The following is a 17,292-nucleotide window of genomic DNA, read 5'->3' as shown; positions in this document are numbered from 1 at the left end:
TCTACCAAGCAGCTCCCAAACACGGACAAATTACAGCACACAGTCCAGGTAACACAAATACAAAACTATTGATGATGCCTGACCTGCCCATAAAATGTGTTAAACTGACATTGGACCCTAGTCTTCACTCGCCTCATGCACAAAATCAAAATATTCTAATCTAGACCTAGAAATACGAGACATCGCTGGTTTCATGAGCAAATATATATAGATTACATAAATATATAAAACAAAAAAACCTGATTCCATACAACATCATGGGTTACGATGCTACTTATGAAGAGATACCATGATCTGTTGTGCAGTAATGAAGACATGTACGTACGTGCAATACTTGTCCACCTATAAACCCCACAATCTGTCGCCTAGAAGGACTCACCTGACCTGATCCCTGCGGGGGCATTTCTTGTCTGTGTTTTAAATGATTCACTTAACCCCTTCTGTAGCTCTACATGTATCACTGGTGCTTCTGGGTGGGGGCTGTGGGTAACTGAGGATGTTCAGAAAAGAGATACTTCTCACTGAGTGAAGCATTCGTTCACTGGAGAGACACTGTTCATCTTCTGTCTCATTAAAGACTAGTGTTTATTGTGCATAAATGAGGTTGCTCGGAGGAGAGACGCTGCTCACTCTGACGACAACGTGCTTTTCGGAGAGAGAAGAATGGCTGCCTTCCATTCGCCGAACGTGTGCTTTGCGCATGCGTGCCACCGGCGCGTCAATTACTTCCTGTCGGACGGAAGCCACACATAGGCAGGGTTTACTTCCTTTACGTGGGGGTTGTGCAATTTAGTAAGTGTGGATATCCAGCAGGATATTCTTCTTTCTCCAGCAAGAAAAGGCGTCTCTGCCCTGTAATGATGAATGATGAATGATGATGCTCCTATCGTGTGGAGCAATGAGGAGACGGACCCAGATTTATAGGGGGAAAGATTTCTTTATTATCTCTTCTCTTGCAGGGAGAGCGCCGAGCGACCTTTCGCGCTGACACTCCATCTGGCGCTCATGCGCACTCGCTCCGCAACTGGCGTCTTCTTGTGTTGCGTCATGACGCAACCGCGAAGACTAGAGCGCGACTCTACATATCTCCCCTTTTTACACACATTGAATTAAGTCCACCAAGTCCCTAAGACTTAACATTCCCCCAGTTCAAAGTCTCAAAGTCTCTGAAATTGTAGTGTAGTTCCTAGTTTCCCACTAGGCCCTGCGCATTGGAATAACATAAACAGTAGTATCGACGTGGAACTGCGGATATTCCAGGCCTCCACTGACTATGCTAAACTTAATTGGGTTGTGTTACCAACTAGCTCAGAGGTCACTGGAAACTTTCTTCTCTGCATAGGAAGTGATCAGCTTCCTTGGCACAGACAAGAAGGGATTCAGCTTTCCAACAACCGTGCAACATGACAACTTTGCTCCTCAGATCAAGAGTCAATCTCTAGGGTCGTGTGAAACAATAGACATGTATTTCACTCAGTCAGTCTAGTGCAGTTTACTTTCACGAGATGTAGAGAATAGAGAGACGGGCGTTTGTCAATAAAGGGTTAACATTTATTGAACAGTCTTTCTTCTCGTACAAGAGAAATGTATTGCCACAATTGCAATAATTGTTATTATAAAAAGTACGTACAGTAAGATAAGTATTGCGAAATAGAACTGTAAAAGCATTGATATGGTTTCTTAGCCATACAATGGTTTAAAAGTAATAAAACATATATACAGTCATATATACATTAGGCTAACATACTCAACTGGTGCTTCTAACTAAGCCTACCCCAGTGTGCCTGACCTAAGTTTAACACGTGAAAGGGGAGTAAGTAAGTAGCTTAAAGTTAAGTTGGTTTTGCCAAGGTTTGTTTCAAGAATTCTCGTCTAAGGGTTTAGTCAACACCATACCTCTGAATAGAATGATGGAGGATTGGTATCTCCTTCAGGGGTCTCTCTCGATATCCCAGTCACCTGCGAGGGTAGACCGGAAACGCCGTGGCTGGATTTCTCTGCACGAGAAAGGCAGCGGGTCTCTTCAGCGCGTCGAGGAAGGAGGGGGGACAGCGTCCGCGGGCAGCTGGAATCTGCTGGATGTCTTCGCAGAGGGACGGCTGTTCAGCTCCTTAAGCGTACTGCACCATAGTTCGCGCTTTGGCGGCGATAATGGTATCAGCAGCTTCACCACCACAGGATAGCAGGCTGCAGCGACAGAGTGCTAGATTTACCAACACGGGGTCGTGCAGGCAGCTGGCTTCAGTAGCTCGTACAACAGGCATTGCTTAAGGTAACGTTGGTAATATTTATACCTGACAGGTGCCGGGTTTGACGCAAGTTTGCTGGACATAAGACGTCAATTAAAGATGTCACTAGGAAGTGATAGTTATCAGTTGCTCATTAGAGTTCCATTACTAATCAAAACATAGCAAGCGGGGATTTCCAGGTTTGCTGAGTTTTTATCTTGTTGAAGAACTCGGAGTGTTATCTAGGAATATCAGATAGTGACTACTGCTCTGTCATTGCACTAATTGGTCGCAAAGGAAGTGGCAGAGGGAACTATGCTGGAATGTGGCTCTGTTCGTGTGAGGCCAGAGATGACTTTTCAGAAAATCGCACTTGAACGGTTATGCCAATATAGGGAATAAATGGATTTATAGCCGAATAGGGGCATAAGGTCACAGTATCGATCAGGAACCTAGATAAACACGCAACAAAATGATGGGGTTTGACTACCACTCTGCTCACGCGTGTGCTTCTTACCGGCGTGGAGAATTCTCGAGTGCAGTTCTCAGCAGGGCTCACCATACTATCCCTCTGAGGACTCTGCTCTGCTCTTTCCGGAGTCGCCATCTTCTCTGTCCGCGTTTCCTCTACCACGGGCATATCTTGATCTCCCCATCTTCATAAGATCCCTCTTCTCTTCGGCATTCTTCACCTGCTGCAGTGACTCCTTCAAATCCTCTTGCTCCTTGATCTTGTAGGGCTCTCCCTTCCTCCGTAGGTCACTGTAGGATCTTGTTGATTTTTGCCATGCGGTCTTGGGACCACACATTCCCGTTGCTGAGTAACGCCGCTCTGTCGTATACTTCTTCCACTTGCAGAGGCGGGCTGTACTTGCTCTCCCCTTTCTTTCTCAGCACTGCCAGTTTGACTCTCACCCACTCCCCTCTTTCAAGGGCTGCCTCTTTCACGTTTTTTTCTCTGATTATAATGTTCAGTATATACTTTCTGAGCCTTCTCTAGGTTGTGTTGAACCACTGCCAGAGACCATTTGCTGGTGATCGTCTTTTCCCTCCAAACCAAATTGTCTTTGGTGAAGGGGTGCCTTCCTCTGAGGATCTGGAATGGGCTGTACCCTGTTGATGTGGGGGTAATCCGGTAAGCCCAGATCATACTCATGATCTCCTTTTCCCAGTCCTTGTCTTTCATGATGGCCGCTTGGATGGACCCCATGATGACCCTATTGAATCTTTCTACCTGTCCGTTGCTCGAAGGGTGGTATATGGAGGTGTGCTTGGTTTTGATCCCATTTCTTTCCATATACTTGTACCACTTCTCGGAGGTGAATTGCGGGCCGTTGTCACTCAGGATTGTTCTCGGGATCCCTTCTCTCAGGAAAATCGAGGTGAGAAACGTTATCACCGTTTCAGATTCAATTTCCTCTTGGATGTGAATCTCAGGCCACTTGGAGTATTTGTCCACTAAGACATATATACGTATTTCGGCATTCCTTGGTTGTCCAAAACGGGTCCTAAAATGTCTACCGAAACATCCTCCCATGGGTTGCGAGGTTGGTCGAACTTGCCCAAAGCTGGCCTTAGGGGTTTCAGAATTTTGTCAGCTCCTTGGCACTGATCGCAGTCTCTCACGTGCCTTTCCACTTGTATGTCCAGTCCAGTCAATCAATCAATCAATCAATCAGGAGTTTGTTAAAGCGCAACTACTCACCCGTAAGGGTCTCAAGGCGCTAGGGGTGGGGGGAGGGGTGCAGGGGGGGGGGGTGCAGGTTCGAATGGAACTGGAGGGGGTCTGTCGAAGAGCCAGGTTTTGAGGTTTCTTGCGAAGATGGGGAGCGATGTTGTCTGTCTGAGGTGGCGTGGAAGGGCGTTCCATGCTTTGGCCGCGAGGAAGGAGAAGGAGCGGCCTCCCGATCTGGTCTTTCTGGTGCGGGGGACCTCGGCGTAGGAGAGCTGGGCTGATCGTAGGGTCCTTTGGGGTGCGTGGAATTTGAGCCGGCTGTTCAGGTATGCTGGTCCGGTGCCGTGGAGGGCCTTGTGTGCGTGGGTGAGCATCTTAAAGGTGATTCTCGCCTCGACGGGGAGCCAGTGGAGTGTGCGCAGGTGCTGGGAGTTGTGGCAGTGTTTTGGCAGGTTGAGGACCAGTCTTGCAGCGGCGTTCTGGATGTTCTGTAGCTTGCGGATGAGGTTTTTGTTTATTCCGGCTTAGAGTGCGTCGAGTCTGTTGGTGACCAGGGCGTGAGTGACTGTCTTTCGGTGTTCGAGGGGGATCCATTTGAAGGTCTTACGAAGGAGGCGGAGGGTGTGGAAGCAGGAAGATGAGACAGAGTTGATCTGGCGGTCCATTTTGAGCTCGGAGTCCAGGATGATTCCCAGGTTGCATGCGTGGTCTGTGGGGGTTGGCGGGTTTCCGAGGGCGGTGGGCCACCAAGTGTCGCTCTAGGCGTCGGGGTTTGGGCCCATGATGAGTACTTCTGTTTTGTTGGTGGTTAGTTGTAGGCAGCTGTTTTTCATCCATTTGGCGACGGCTTCCATGCCTTCTCGAAAGTTGCGTCCGGGCCAGGCCACCAGTACATTTGCTTCACTCTCATTTTGGTTTTTACTATGCCGAGGTGTCCCTCATATAGCTGGGCCAACATGTGTGGGATCAATTTCGTCGGAGGCACCACCTTGTCTCCTCGGTACAGGAATATTCCAGAGTCGCTCACCGACAGTTCTTCGCGGAAATCATAAAAATTTTCGCAGCACCTCCTTTAACCTCTTCTTTTCAGGCCAACCGCTGATTATGTACTCCTTGACCTCACAGATTTCTACGTCTTCGTCTTTCTGAGTCCTCCATTACCGCTATCATCTCTTCATTCTCTTCTGCGGGGCTGGGAGCTTCTTCCATGGCCGAGGCTCTACTTAGGTAATCAGCTATCTTGTTGCGTGTCCCCGGTATATATTTCACATCATACCGGTACTCTAGTAGCTTCAATGTCATTTTGGCTATGCGTGGTGTGGCGGTCGCATGTCCACTCGAGGGAAGAACTTTGACAAGGGGCTTGTGGTCTGTCTGCAGTCGAAATCTCGTGCCCCACAGGAATTGCCTGAACTTCCCCATAGCCCATACCGCCGCCAGCATTTCCTTCTCAATCACGCTAAATTTCTGTTCCGTGGGAGATAAAGCTCTGGATGCAAAGCTGAGGGTCTCCACTGTTCCATCTGCTCTCTCTTGCGCAAGGACTGCTCCCGGTCCTTTCTCACTGGCGTCCGTCATCAGTATGGTGTGGCCTAGGGGATCATACCCTTGGAGTGGTATCGCCTGACTTATGTCCCGCTTTGACTCTTCGAACCCCTTCTGTGCTTCTTCATTCCACTTGAACACTGTCTTGTCTCTTATCAGCTGCCTCAGTTGATGTGTCTTGGTGGCAAAGTGCTGGACGAATTTACTGTAATACTCGGCCATCCCCAGGAAGGATCTCACTTCTTCTTTGCTATTGGGAGCCCTGGCATCGCAGATCGCCTTCACGTTCTCTCTTTTCGGCGTGATCCCGTGTCCTCCTATCTCATGCCCAAGGTATGTGACTGATGTCATTCCCAGTCGACATTTCTCCCATTCTGCTGTCAAGCCATTCTTTTGTAGTACACTCAGCACCTAATTCAATTTCTTGTCATGGTCTTTCTGGTCCATCCCCATCACCAATATGTCATCCTGAAAGTACTGGATGCCCTCAATGTCCTTGAACAGACGGTGCATTAACTTTTGGAACACCGCTGCGGCCGAGGCGAGCCCAAAGGGCATCCTGCGGAATTGATAGCATCCAAACGGCGTTATGAAGGATGTTAGCTTCCGGCTCGTTGGGTGCAGGTCTATTTGGTGATAGGCGGATGTGAGGTCGATGGAGGAGAACCACTTTACCCCTCTTGTTTTGGCTAGCATTTCCTCTATACAAGGCAGCGGGAATTTCTCCACAATCAGGCACTTATTCAGTTCTCGAAGGTCCACACCCAGACGCACCTTGCCATTTGGTTTTCTCGCCACGACCAAAGGCGCCAGCCACTCTGAACTGTCTATGGGTTCGATTATTCCTTGCTCTTCCAGCCTACGCAATTCCTGTCGCACCGCTTCTTTTACTGCTAGGGGGACATTCCTCACCTTGTGGGACACTGGATTGGAGTTCTCCTTGAGCAGGATTTTGTGTGTGAACTTCTCCAGTTTGCCGACCTTCCCTCCGAACACCTTTGGGAAGTCCTTTTGTCATCTTCTCCAGGTCCGGCCAGCACTCATGGTCTATCGTCAGCACTTGTATGTCTCCCCCCGGGTCCAGTTTTATCCCCAGGTCCCCTTGATCCATCCACCCTAACACTGATGGACCCTTCTCCGCTACGTACAGCTTGCACTCCGCTGTTCTTCGTCTGAATTCGAACATTAGAGTCCTATACCCCACCATGGGGATGGGGTTGTTTGTGTACGACACCGGCCGTATATCTGGAGGTTCTAATCTGGGTCCTAGGCTGGGCTCGAACTTTTCCTCCCATACCGATCTCTGGACTATAGTATACGGGGATCCTGAGTCTATTACAATTTTGATCTCCACTCCTCCTATTAGCATGTCGCATTGTGGTTTACGAGAACGCTTGTTGTCTATTCCCAACACTTGCTCCTCTATACACAACACAAGGTCATCTTCTTCCAGCTCATCCTCTTCTCCTTCTGGTTGGTCTTGTGCCACCTACTTCACCACAGGTCTCTTAACTTTCCTGCGACACACCTTTTCATAGTGACCTATTAGGCCACAGAACATGCATTTCGCCCTGAACGCCGGGCAGCGTTTATCTTGGGCCGAGTGTGTCGGGCTCCCGCACCTGTAGCACGCGGTCTTGCTTTCCGTTGCCTGTTGTCCTGTCTGTCCGGATTTTCCCGCCCATCTGTTTGCTCCTTTACTTTCTCCGGGCACCGTTCTGTTCCTTCCTGAAGGCTCCGAATCTTCCACTCTGTTCACCATGGTCCTCTGGGCGGTCTCCCTTTTCGCTGCTTCGGCACATCGTTTCGATAGCTCTGCTTTCTTTACCATCGCTATGACCTCCTTCAGCGTCGCTTCTCCGTGTGCCCACAATTTATCTTGTACAGTCTTGTTGGTCGTGTGCATAACGATTTGATCTTTTATGAATTCGTCCTGGAGGGCCCCGTACTTGCACGTTATCGCCAACCTTCTCAAAGCTGCGACATAGTCGTCTATGGATTCATCCCCTTCTTGCTTCCTTTGCTGGAAGTTGTAGCGATCAATGGAGACACACACCGCAGGACGGTAGTGATTGTCCAGATCCTCTATGGCATGCTTAAAGACGTTGACGTCCGCTTGTGGTCTGGGCGTGGGCACCAAGTTAGTGAATACTCTTAACCCTTAAGGGCCTAGGTTGTACAGTTGTATCCTCCTCCTTCTAGCACTGGGGAAGGCTTCCCCATTTTCATCTTCTAGGGGGCTCGAGATAATTTTTGAAATATTCCCTCCAGTCTTCCCATTTCATCTGGGGTTCCCCTAGTTTGTGCAAGAATGGGATCGGCGCTGTAAGCGATGATGCCTGCGTGCTCATCCTGGCCTGCTCATCCGGTTCCGCTCCCTGGTTCCTCGGACTGCCCGGTGCGCTTGCATTCCCACCTTGCATCAGATTCTGTTGGGGTTCTTCTGCACCCCCTTCTCTGCGGTCCTCCAGTTCCGCCAGGGCCTCTGTGGGGTCTTAGCAATCCCCTACCTGGCTGCTGCCTCCTTCTGGCACTGGTGCACTTGGTGGGTGCTCACTGCTCTTTAGCGCTTCTGCCGCGCTCTCCCTGCTCCTCCAGCCACTCCTTGCCGTCGTGTCTTCCTTTGTTGTACCCCCTCAAGGTGGATCAGTGAGGGAGGTTGTACCCCTTTGTCTGCTGCTGTCCCTCCGTTTTTTCGCAATTTGTTTTTGTGTGGGAGATCCCACTCCTCGTCGCCACTGTAATGATGATGCTCCTATCGTGTGGAGCAATGAGGAGACGGACCCAGACTTATAGGGGGAAAGATTTCTTTATTATCTCTTCTCTTGCAGGAAGAGCGCCGAGCGACCTTTCGTGCCGACACTCCATCTGGCGCGCATGCGCACTCGCTCCGTGACTGGCGTCTTCGCGTGTTGCGTCATGACGCAACCCGCGAAGACTAGAGCGCGACTCTACATGCCCTTGTCCACCTTAGCCTCAAACACAGATTTATAATTTCCATTAATGACTTTGAAAATAATTATCCGTAGTGTGTTAAGTTAGCATAAGGTACAGACGTATATGCTCGATTATTCAACAAAATATTAAGAAGTCTTTTTTTTAAAAGGAAGTAAATAAATATATGTCAACTATTCCCAGGCTGGTACGTCCTTACTGTGTCTAAGTAAACGGTGACGCCACTTGGCAACCGGTCTGGCTCAACGATTTGCGATGTGAGAGGGCCGTGTAGAACCATGGGTGGATGTAGAGTAATCCAAATCGGTTGCAGGATGAAAGTACCTTTGTTTGCAGGTAACACCACCCACGAACAGAGCAGTTATAGTACAGCAGTAGGTAAGGCCAGCAACTGTCAAAGTGCAGACACGCATTCTAATAAGGAATGCAGAATGCACACTTGAAAGCTGCACAAGCCAAAAAAAAAACAACACTACACACCTTCCCCTCAAAATAAAACAAAAAAAAAAACAACAGAAAAAATCAAGAAATATAATCAGACACCCTTGAAGGTTTCTTTTTTACTCATTTTCCCTAAAGAAAATGATACATCATGTATTACCTCAGTAGAAGCAAAGTTTGAAAATGAGGGTTCCACAGGAGGAGAACTGGAAAGAGAATTCTCATCAGAAATGACCAAATCTCCATAAGAAGAATCCACATCATCCTAACAATTCCCCTTTACACGAGAGGCAGAATTAAAATAAAGATCGTGGTTACCTTTGAGGACAGCAATACGTTTGAGATTCCAAACTTTATCATCATTTAACATAACGCATTTTTCAACACTTTAGTGACTTCAAAGGGACCAAAAAACTGACTGATACCCTTCTTCACCTTACAAGGTTTCTTAACCTTAACCAGTGTACCGATAGCAATGTTGGTGTTGGCCTTAGAACCTCTTTTGTAGTCAAAGGAACAATTGTACTTGTCATGAGTATTTTTGATGTTTTGTTTAACAACTTCCAAATCTAAGTTAGAAGTAGTCCTGGGAACCAACCACGCAGGACTGATCTTAGTCCTGGCCAACCTACCTCTCATAATTTCAAAAGTGGTTCAACCAGTCATGTCATTAATCGTAGTGCGATAAGTCTAAACAGTTTTAAGAACACCCAACTCCCATGTACAATCCACTGTACCAACAGATTGGATAGCACTGTTGAGTACTCTATTAAAATGCTCAATCATGCCATTGCCACTGGGGTTGTAAAGAGAAGTAGTGCGATGCTTGATGCTTAGTCTTTAAAAAAAATGATCTTTGTGAGAAATAAATTGCACAACATTGTCAGTAATAATCTTAGTGGGAAGACCCTCCTCAGTAAAAACGGTGTCTAAAAAAAATAAAACAGCATCAGTGTCAACCTTGTCAACAACCTTGATAGTGGGCCACCTAGAAAATAATTCAAGAGCAGAAATAATGTACTTAGACTCATTCCCAATAGTACCCATGATATCAACAGCAATGGTTTCCAAAGGATCACTGGGAATACAAGGGGTAGACATGTTGGGTCATAGGGCTTTAAGAGATACTAGACTACAGTTGGTTCTTTCGGGTGCAAAAGGTATTTCTTTTGAAATTGGATTATTCACACGAATACACATATACTGGACAAATCACTTGTGATGCAAACACACACACAAACCATATAGGGTATTTAAGAGCTTTTTATAGATTACTTCATTCATAAAAAAGACCAGAATTTACATTTGCAAGGCTGTCAAAGAATATGTACATCGTGACAAGTAATATGTGACAATGGTGACATTTGGTGCTCAGTGCTGTGGTGATTGTGTATTATATACAATGGTGATTGGGGACAGATGGGGGTGGTGGCCAGAGAACACATTTTTTCAAAGGTACTCTGCGGAATGAATTTAGTAAATCTCAACGCAGAGCCTCTCAACTGGTCCACAATTCAGATTGTCGACGTTTCAACCCAGGGTCTGCACTAGTGGGGTATCAGTGTGGGTCATCATCAGGACTTGGACAGAAATTGGACAGTCTACTCAGGTATAGGAGTGCTCATGAGGTGCCATGGTGGTCATTTTCAATGGTAGGGCTGTTGTCCTAGCAGGAGCCCTATTTATCAGCATTGGCACAAATCACACAATTTCTGACCATGCGTTCCACAAAAATGTCCAAACCAGGCCACCAGAAGCCATTCTTTTTTTTTTTTCCCCAAAATTTTATTGAGGTATTTTGGGATCAAAATGAACAATAACATGTATAAAGTCAGTCAACAGAAAATAAACAAAGTGATATCAATAGTACTATCAGGAATACTAAATAACAAAAACAGGGAGAAAATCATAATATACATTTTAGACACCAAACATAAAAGTACACTTAATCAAAAACTGAATTCCAGATTTTGTCGAACTTTCTAGTCCCTCCGATTCGTTGTGCATATAAGAGTTCAGTCTTTCTTACTCTTTTCATTTTATCTAACCATTCCTGGAACAAGGGAGCATGTATTGATTGCCAGTTTTGAAGTATCAAGGTTTTTGCTACAGCTGAGACTATATACAACAGTTTAACCAAATGATCTTCCAAACCAAGAACCGGGTTGTAGCCATACAGTGTTAATTGAAGAGTGTGAACGATCCGTATATTGTAATTGGAGCCAAGGAAATCAAAAATTTCGTTCCAAAATGTCAGGATTTTCGGACACAGTGCAATAATATGGGACCAATTCGCTGGAGCAAAATGCCTACATATAAAGCAACTAGCGGACGTATTAGCATACATTTTAGCGATTAGAGCAGGAGTGCGATATAGTAACCATTTATTAAAGAACAGCATGCTGCGCCAGTTGGACCCTCTCAATACACTGAAGTTTAATTTATTCAAGGTTTTCTAAGTATTAAGAGATATATTATGATTCTCATGTTCCTGCCATTTTTTGATTGCTTTCGCACTAAGATCTTTCTCAATACTTTGAGCAAGGCTGCGTTTCCATTCCCCCGGCTTTCTAACCAGTGAAGTTACAAAGAGGTCATTCCATATCTGACTGGGGGTACTAATATGTTCAAAGTCTAGTAGATTTAGCGTTTTATAAAACCTAATATAAAAGCCACTAAGCAGGAAATTTCCATGAATCAGTTGTGACATCTGTACCGGAGTTAGCCACCTGCCATCTCTACAGAAATCTGCTAATTTATGGAACCCTGCACGGTGCAAGTGACCTACAATTTCTGAACTGATTTTTATCTCGGTATGTACAAAAACATGTCTTAAAGGAGTCATAAGGTTAAACTGTGGAAGGGAGTATCTTTTAAACATACCATCTCTTCTTTTGAGGAACCAATTCATAGTCTTATATCTTAACGAGTTTCGGAGATCTAGGGACTAATAACGGGGAGGGAATTTGAGCTTCAAGACAAATTAAATCCATAAAGAAACTAATAAATAAATCTGGACCTCCTTACTCCATATCTGCGTATAGTGTCATTGCTATGCGAGGAGTGTTCTTACCCCATATAAACCCAGAAAACAAAGACTCTATTTTTAAGAAAAGAGAGCCTGGAAGGAAACAAGGGATTGTTGAAAATAGAAAATTAAAAAGTGGGAGGATAGACATTTTAATCAGGGCGACTCTGCCCAAAATGGATAATGGGAGAGGGTTCCATCTAATAAACATGGAGCGAACTCTCTGAAGAAGCGGGTCAAAGTTAAGCACATACAGATCCGAAACAGATGCGGAAAACAGAACTCCTAAATACCTTTTAGGCCTATGATTGATACAGTTAACTAGATCTGGGTGTAACTCTGGATCTGCATCCCCGCAGACCAGAATTTCGTTTTTTTTCTTATTAATCCGATAACCTCCTAGGGCTTCAAATTCTTCGAAGAGCTGTAAAACCTGGGTCTGGGATTGCAGGTCAGGTTGGATTAATAACATGATGTCATCCGCATACAATTTAATTTTGGACATAGAGATAATCGGAGACGTAATAGTCAAGGAATTCCTAATTGCAGTGGCCAGTGGTTCAATAAAAAATGCAAAAAGAATAGGTGACAAGGGACACCCTTGTCTAGTCCCACGTTGCACCACGACTGATCCCACCATAACAGAATTAATAATAACATTGGCTTTGGCACCAGTGTATACATTTTTAATTAAAGTAATAATCTGTAAAGGAATTCTAAAGTGTGTTAAAATAGAAAAAAGAGTGTCCCAAACTACCAAGTCAAAAGCCTTTTCTGCATCTAAAAACAAAATCAGTGCAGGAATATTCCTAACCTGAAAAAAATCTAATGTCTCAATTAAAAAGTGTGTGTTAGTAATTAATTGACGACCTGCTATGAAACCGTTTTTATCAGAGTGTATTAAATCAGCAGCAATAGTGTTAAAACAAATAGTTATTAATTTAGTGGTAATTTTGTAATCAGAGTTTAATAAAGTAATCGGTCTTTATGAACTGGGATCTTTAGAGTCTTTCCCCTTCTTCAAGAAGCTCACTACCATACCTTCATGAAAAGAATCTGGAACTTGACCTCCATTTAGCATAGAATTTAATAATTTTAACAACAAATCGGAGAGAGAATTAAAGAAAACTTTAAAGAATTCAGAAGTCAGCCCATCCGGGCCGCAAGTCTTACAGAGCGGTAAATCCTTAATTACCGATTCTAATTCAATTTTAGAGATTTTTTTTCAGTTCAATTAATTCACTCCCTTTAAATGATATGTAGCAGAAATAGTCTTCGACCAACAATACAAAAAGCGTCCAAAATACGTCAACATTTTTTCTTTTTTTCCCACCCCCAGCACCAGTGGTCCCCCCCCTACTACTCCCACCCCTATGGCCCTGTCTCCACACTCGCCATACAGGAAAACCCTTTTTCATTGAGGCGCCTTGCTATTGCGCCCCTTAACCTCTCTAGGAGTCCTATCCTGGACCCCCACCCCCTGCCCTGAGAAAGCAAAATAAAATAAAAATACATGCGACATTATTTTGAAAATCCTTAAATCAAACTAGAAATCCCTCGACAAAGCATAAGGCTGAATCAGTCTGTTTAGTTTTAACAATGCCACAATGTCCCTTCATGGCACAACTTGACAATAGAGTCTTTAAGCTTGAAAGGAGGAACAGCTTTATCCCCTCTCCAAAGAATGCCATCAGCAGAGGAAAGTTCATTGCTTACTTCCCAAAAACTGCTTAAATCAGGACTCAAAAGACTCTTGCAAACCATTGCTGATGAAAGACAAATCGCTTTGCACATCAGAATCATCAGAATTCGAATCCAACCAAACTTGCTTGTGGATAAAAGGAATGCCATCATCATTAACTAAAGCAATATGGAAGTCATCCTATGAATTAGTAATGAATTCTTTAATTTTCTAAGGCATCCTAGACAAAAAATCAGCAGAGACATTCTGCCAGATTCATGAAGTGAAATTGCGCCCGCAATCGCTGCGAAAATGCAATTGCGGGCGCAATTTACGTAATCGGCATTCAACATCAAAATAGCTAATAGCGAATTCACAATAAAAATCGCAGAATCCGGGTAGGCGAGCATTAGCGAATCGGAAAATGCGACAAACCACGGATTCTGCGAAATAAATTGCGAATTCGCTATATAATCGCAATCGGCATTCATTAAAAATCGCTAATAGCGAAAAACCCAAAAATCGCTGTTTGCGCCGCGCAAATTAAGGACAACTCAAAGCAGGTGGTAACCATAAAAGCCATGAAAAAATTCCATTTGAAAAACCGTTGGCCAATCAGCAACAGGTTCAGGCCTGACCAATCACACATAAGGACTTTCAGCATCAGCATTTGGAGTGCCACAATGCCAGGAATGTACATGGTGGTGAGGCGTCGAAGGCTACAGCGAGCAGCACAGAGGAGACGCAGGATCCAGGACAGAATTTTCCTCCAGCGGGTCACCTTGCTGGGCCAAGCAGATATATGCAAAATATAGGCTGAATGGGGAAATGATAATGCAGCTAATACAGGACCTTGACCCCCTGATGCAGCACCCAACAAGCCGTACCAATGCGGTGCCTACACATGTGCAGGTATTGTGTAGCCTGCACCTCCTGGCCTCCGGGAGTTTCCAGGGGATAGTAGCAGCTGCTGGGGGGATATCCCAGCCCACCATGTCACGCTGCCTCCACACTTTCGTTGACGCCATGCTCACCCAGCTACACCGTCACATCAAATTTCCCACGAACCAACAGGAATTGGACTTGACCAAGCTACAATTCTACTATGTAACCCATTTTCCCCATGTACTTGGATGCATAGACTGTACCCACGTCGCCATCTGCCCACCAGCTGCCACAGAGTATATGTTCCGCAATAGAAAGTCTTACCACTCCCTGAACATACAGATGGTCTGCAATGCTAAGTCATACATCACTGACATTGTGGCCCAGTACCCAGGGAGTACCCATGACTCCTTCATATTCCGGCACAGTGGCCTCCACTCACGACTGGTCAGGGGAGAGTTTGGGGAAGGACACCTACTTGGTAAGTGCACTTTGTCGACAATGTCACATTGCTATGAAGTAACTGCGCAGTACAGCCAATCACCATCTGCTCCTCTCATTCAGGTGACAGTGGCTACGCCCTCCGTGAATACCTCCTGACCCCTTACTTCAACCCTGCCACACCCCAGCAACGGCGTTACAATGCTGCACACATACGGACAAGGAATTGCATAGAAAGGACATTTGGCCTGCTCAAGAGCAGGTTCCGCATACTGCACAAGACAGGTGGGGCCATGTATTACAGTCCAGCAGTGTGCTGCCGCATTGTGGCTGTCTGCGCAATACTACATAACATGGCAACCAAGCGCCGGATACCTGTCGACATCTCTGGCAGTGAATCTGAAGGGGACGACCGGCCACCTCCACATGTACGTCATGCCCGCGGAGAAGATCCTGCGGAAGGACACAGGCGCCGCAACCACATCACTACAAACTGTTTCTAGTGCACACATACCACTATCACAACACTGCACCCATGCATGACGAATGAAATAATGACATGAGTGTGTATGAAGTTTGACCTTTCTTCTTTAATGTTACATCACAATAAATAGGCCTTCAAGTAACAAATTGTGTGATAGGGAGTGTATTGCTCCATACCTCCCCATGCTGGGGTAGGGGGTTTGCAGGGGTCGACTGCATGGCCTCCCTCATAGTTTTACAGTCCTCAGCGATGTTGACGACGAGACGCCCCAAGTCGTCTCTCCGCATCCTGAGGGACGGTGTTGGCCCTACTGCCTGATGTTGGCCTGCTGCTGCGGCGAGGTGCAGGCAACGGTGGTAAGGAGGCACTGCTATTGGTCGACGCAGCCTCACTTGCGTCGTCACCCCCCTCTGCTTCTTCCTGGCCAGTGGCCTGTCTGCCAAGCACAGCTGCAGTGAGTAGGTCGAGTGACCTGGCCACATCCTGGCAACACTGCACCATTTGGGCCTGCATAGCAAGTGATCGTCGTGCCAGCTGAGATGTGGCGTGGCCAACAACATGATTAGACCTAGTGTAGGCCGATAGGCGGGCCAGTAGTTGGCGGTGGCGTCGACGGGTCATGTCCTGCTGGGATACAAGCAGCTGGTTGTTCTGTCTCACAGCTGCTGTCATCTGGGCAATATGTTGTCCGTTTGCCTGCATCTGTACAAGCATTGCTGCCATGTGGCGTGCCTGCGTGCGATGCACCGCCAGCATGCGGCGTTCAATGACCAGGCCTGGGTCCGGTGTTTCTAGTGCCCTGCCGGTGCCTGCTGGGCCCTGGCGCTGCTGGCGCCTCTGTGCGCTGGTCTGTGACCTGCCAGCAGGTGTGTGCCTCGTCTGCCTCCGAGGCGCTGGTGGTGGAGCCTGTACCACTGCTGTGGCGGCACGGGGTGGTGGTTGTGTTGGTGGTGGTGGCTGCACTGCAGTGGCTGCAGGGGTGGCCCTGTCGGCACGGGGTGTTGGTGCTGTGGGTGGTGCTGGCTGCACTGCTGGTTGCTGTGATGTGCCAGGTTGTTGGGAGGACTGTCCCTCACCCTCAGTGTCCTCCGGGCTCTCAGCGATGTGTAGCGCATCGCTGTCCGTGCTGGCTTGATCACCTGCACCTGTAATGTGAAAGGGTGCATGATTAATGTGATGTGTCTTGCGCAGGAAATGTTAACACATGCACGCAGCCTTGCTTTCCCTGACTGGGTTTTGGTTAGACTTAGCAATGAGTGGTCTGGCACTGTTGGGCTGACTGCGGGCTAATGATTACACTACAAGTACCACAATGCAATGGGGCTTTTTTGGTGAGCTTGGTCTGCATATTTGGGGATGTCATGTTGCTAGTTCAGGACGTAAGGGCATTGTTAGGGGACTGGGTCGCAGTCGCATGGCACTTACCTTGACTTTGTTGTTGGTTGGGTCGAGAGGAGTCCAGCTGAATGACCCCCACGCAGGCTGCTGGCGCTATGGTCTCCTCGATCATGTTTTCCAATGGGGTGTTAGGTGTGGCTAATGCATCCCCTCCACCGGTGCCCAGTTGGTCCCCAAGCCTCAAAGCAATCCACTCCTTGGAACGTCCTCTCAGGTCGTAACAGCGCTTTTTGATGTCATCAATGGAGCGCTGGGTGACACCGACAGAATTGACCTTGGCGCGGATGCGCTGCCAGATCCTGCGCTTCTCGGGCTCTGGCACCCTCCGAGAGTCTTTCCCAAACAGCTTGCCATAGTCATTGCACACCCCCTCAATTACATACTCCAAGTCAGCTTCAGAAAATGTCATTTTCCTCTTCCTCTCCTGCCCACTGCTCCCTGCTGCATCCTGGGACATCTTTCTAAACTTTCCTTCAGGCTGGGGTGCTGCAGGGTCTTGCTTTTGGAGCTCCTCACTTTCCTGCTGCCACT

General features: G+C 46.8%; 1 protein-coding gene across 1 annotated transcript in view; it reads right to left on the bottom strand.

Annotated features, from left to right (window-relative positions):
• Positions 1–546, bottom strand: part of LOC147750562 (uncharacterized) — a 245,567-nt gene extending 245,021 nt beyond the window's left edge. Inside the window, exon 1 of the mRNA XM_086929621.1 lies at positions 380–546. Coding sequence (XP_086785747.1) covers positions 380–403 — 24 coding nt within the window. The 5' untranslated portion in view covers positions 404–546. The remainder of the gene's footprint in view (positions 1–379) is intronic.
• Between the last annotated feature and the right edge of the window lie 16,746 nt (positions 547–17,292).

The sequence above is a fragment of the Lissotriton vulgaris genome, chromosome 1_1, assembly GCF_964263255.1.
Source record: "Lissotriton vulgaris chromosome 1_1, aLisVul1.2, whole genome shotgun sequence".
Lineage (NCBI taxonomy): Eukaryota > Metazoa > Chordata > Amphibia > Caudata > Salamandridae > Lissotriton > Lissotriton vulgaris.
The sequence above is the reverse complement of the archived record's forward strand: the minus strand, read 5'-3'. Positions and strand labels throughout refer to the sequence as shown.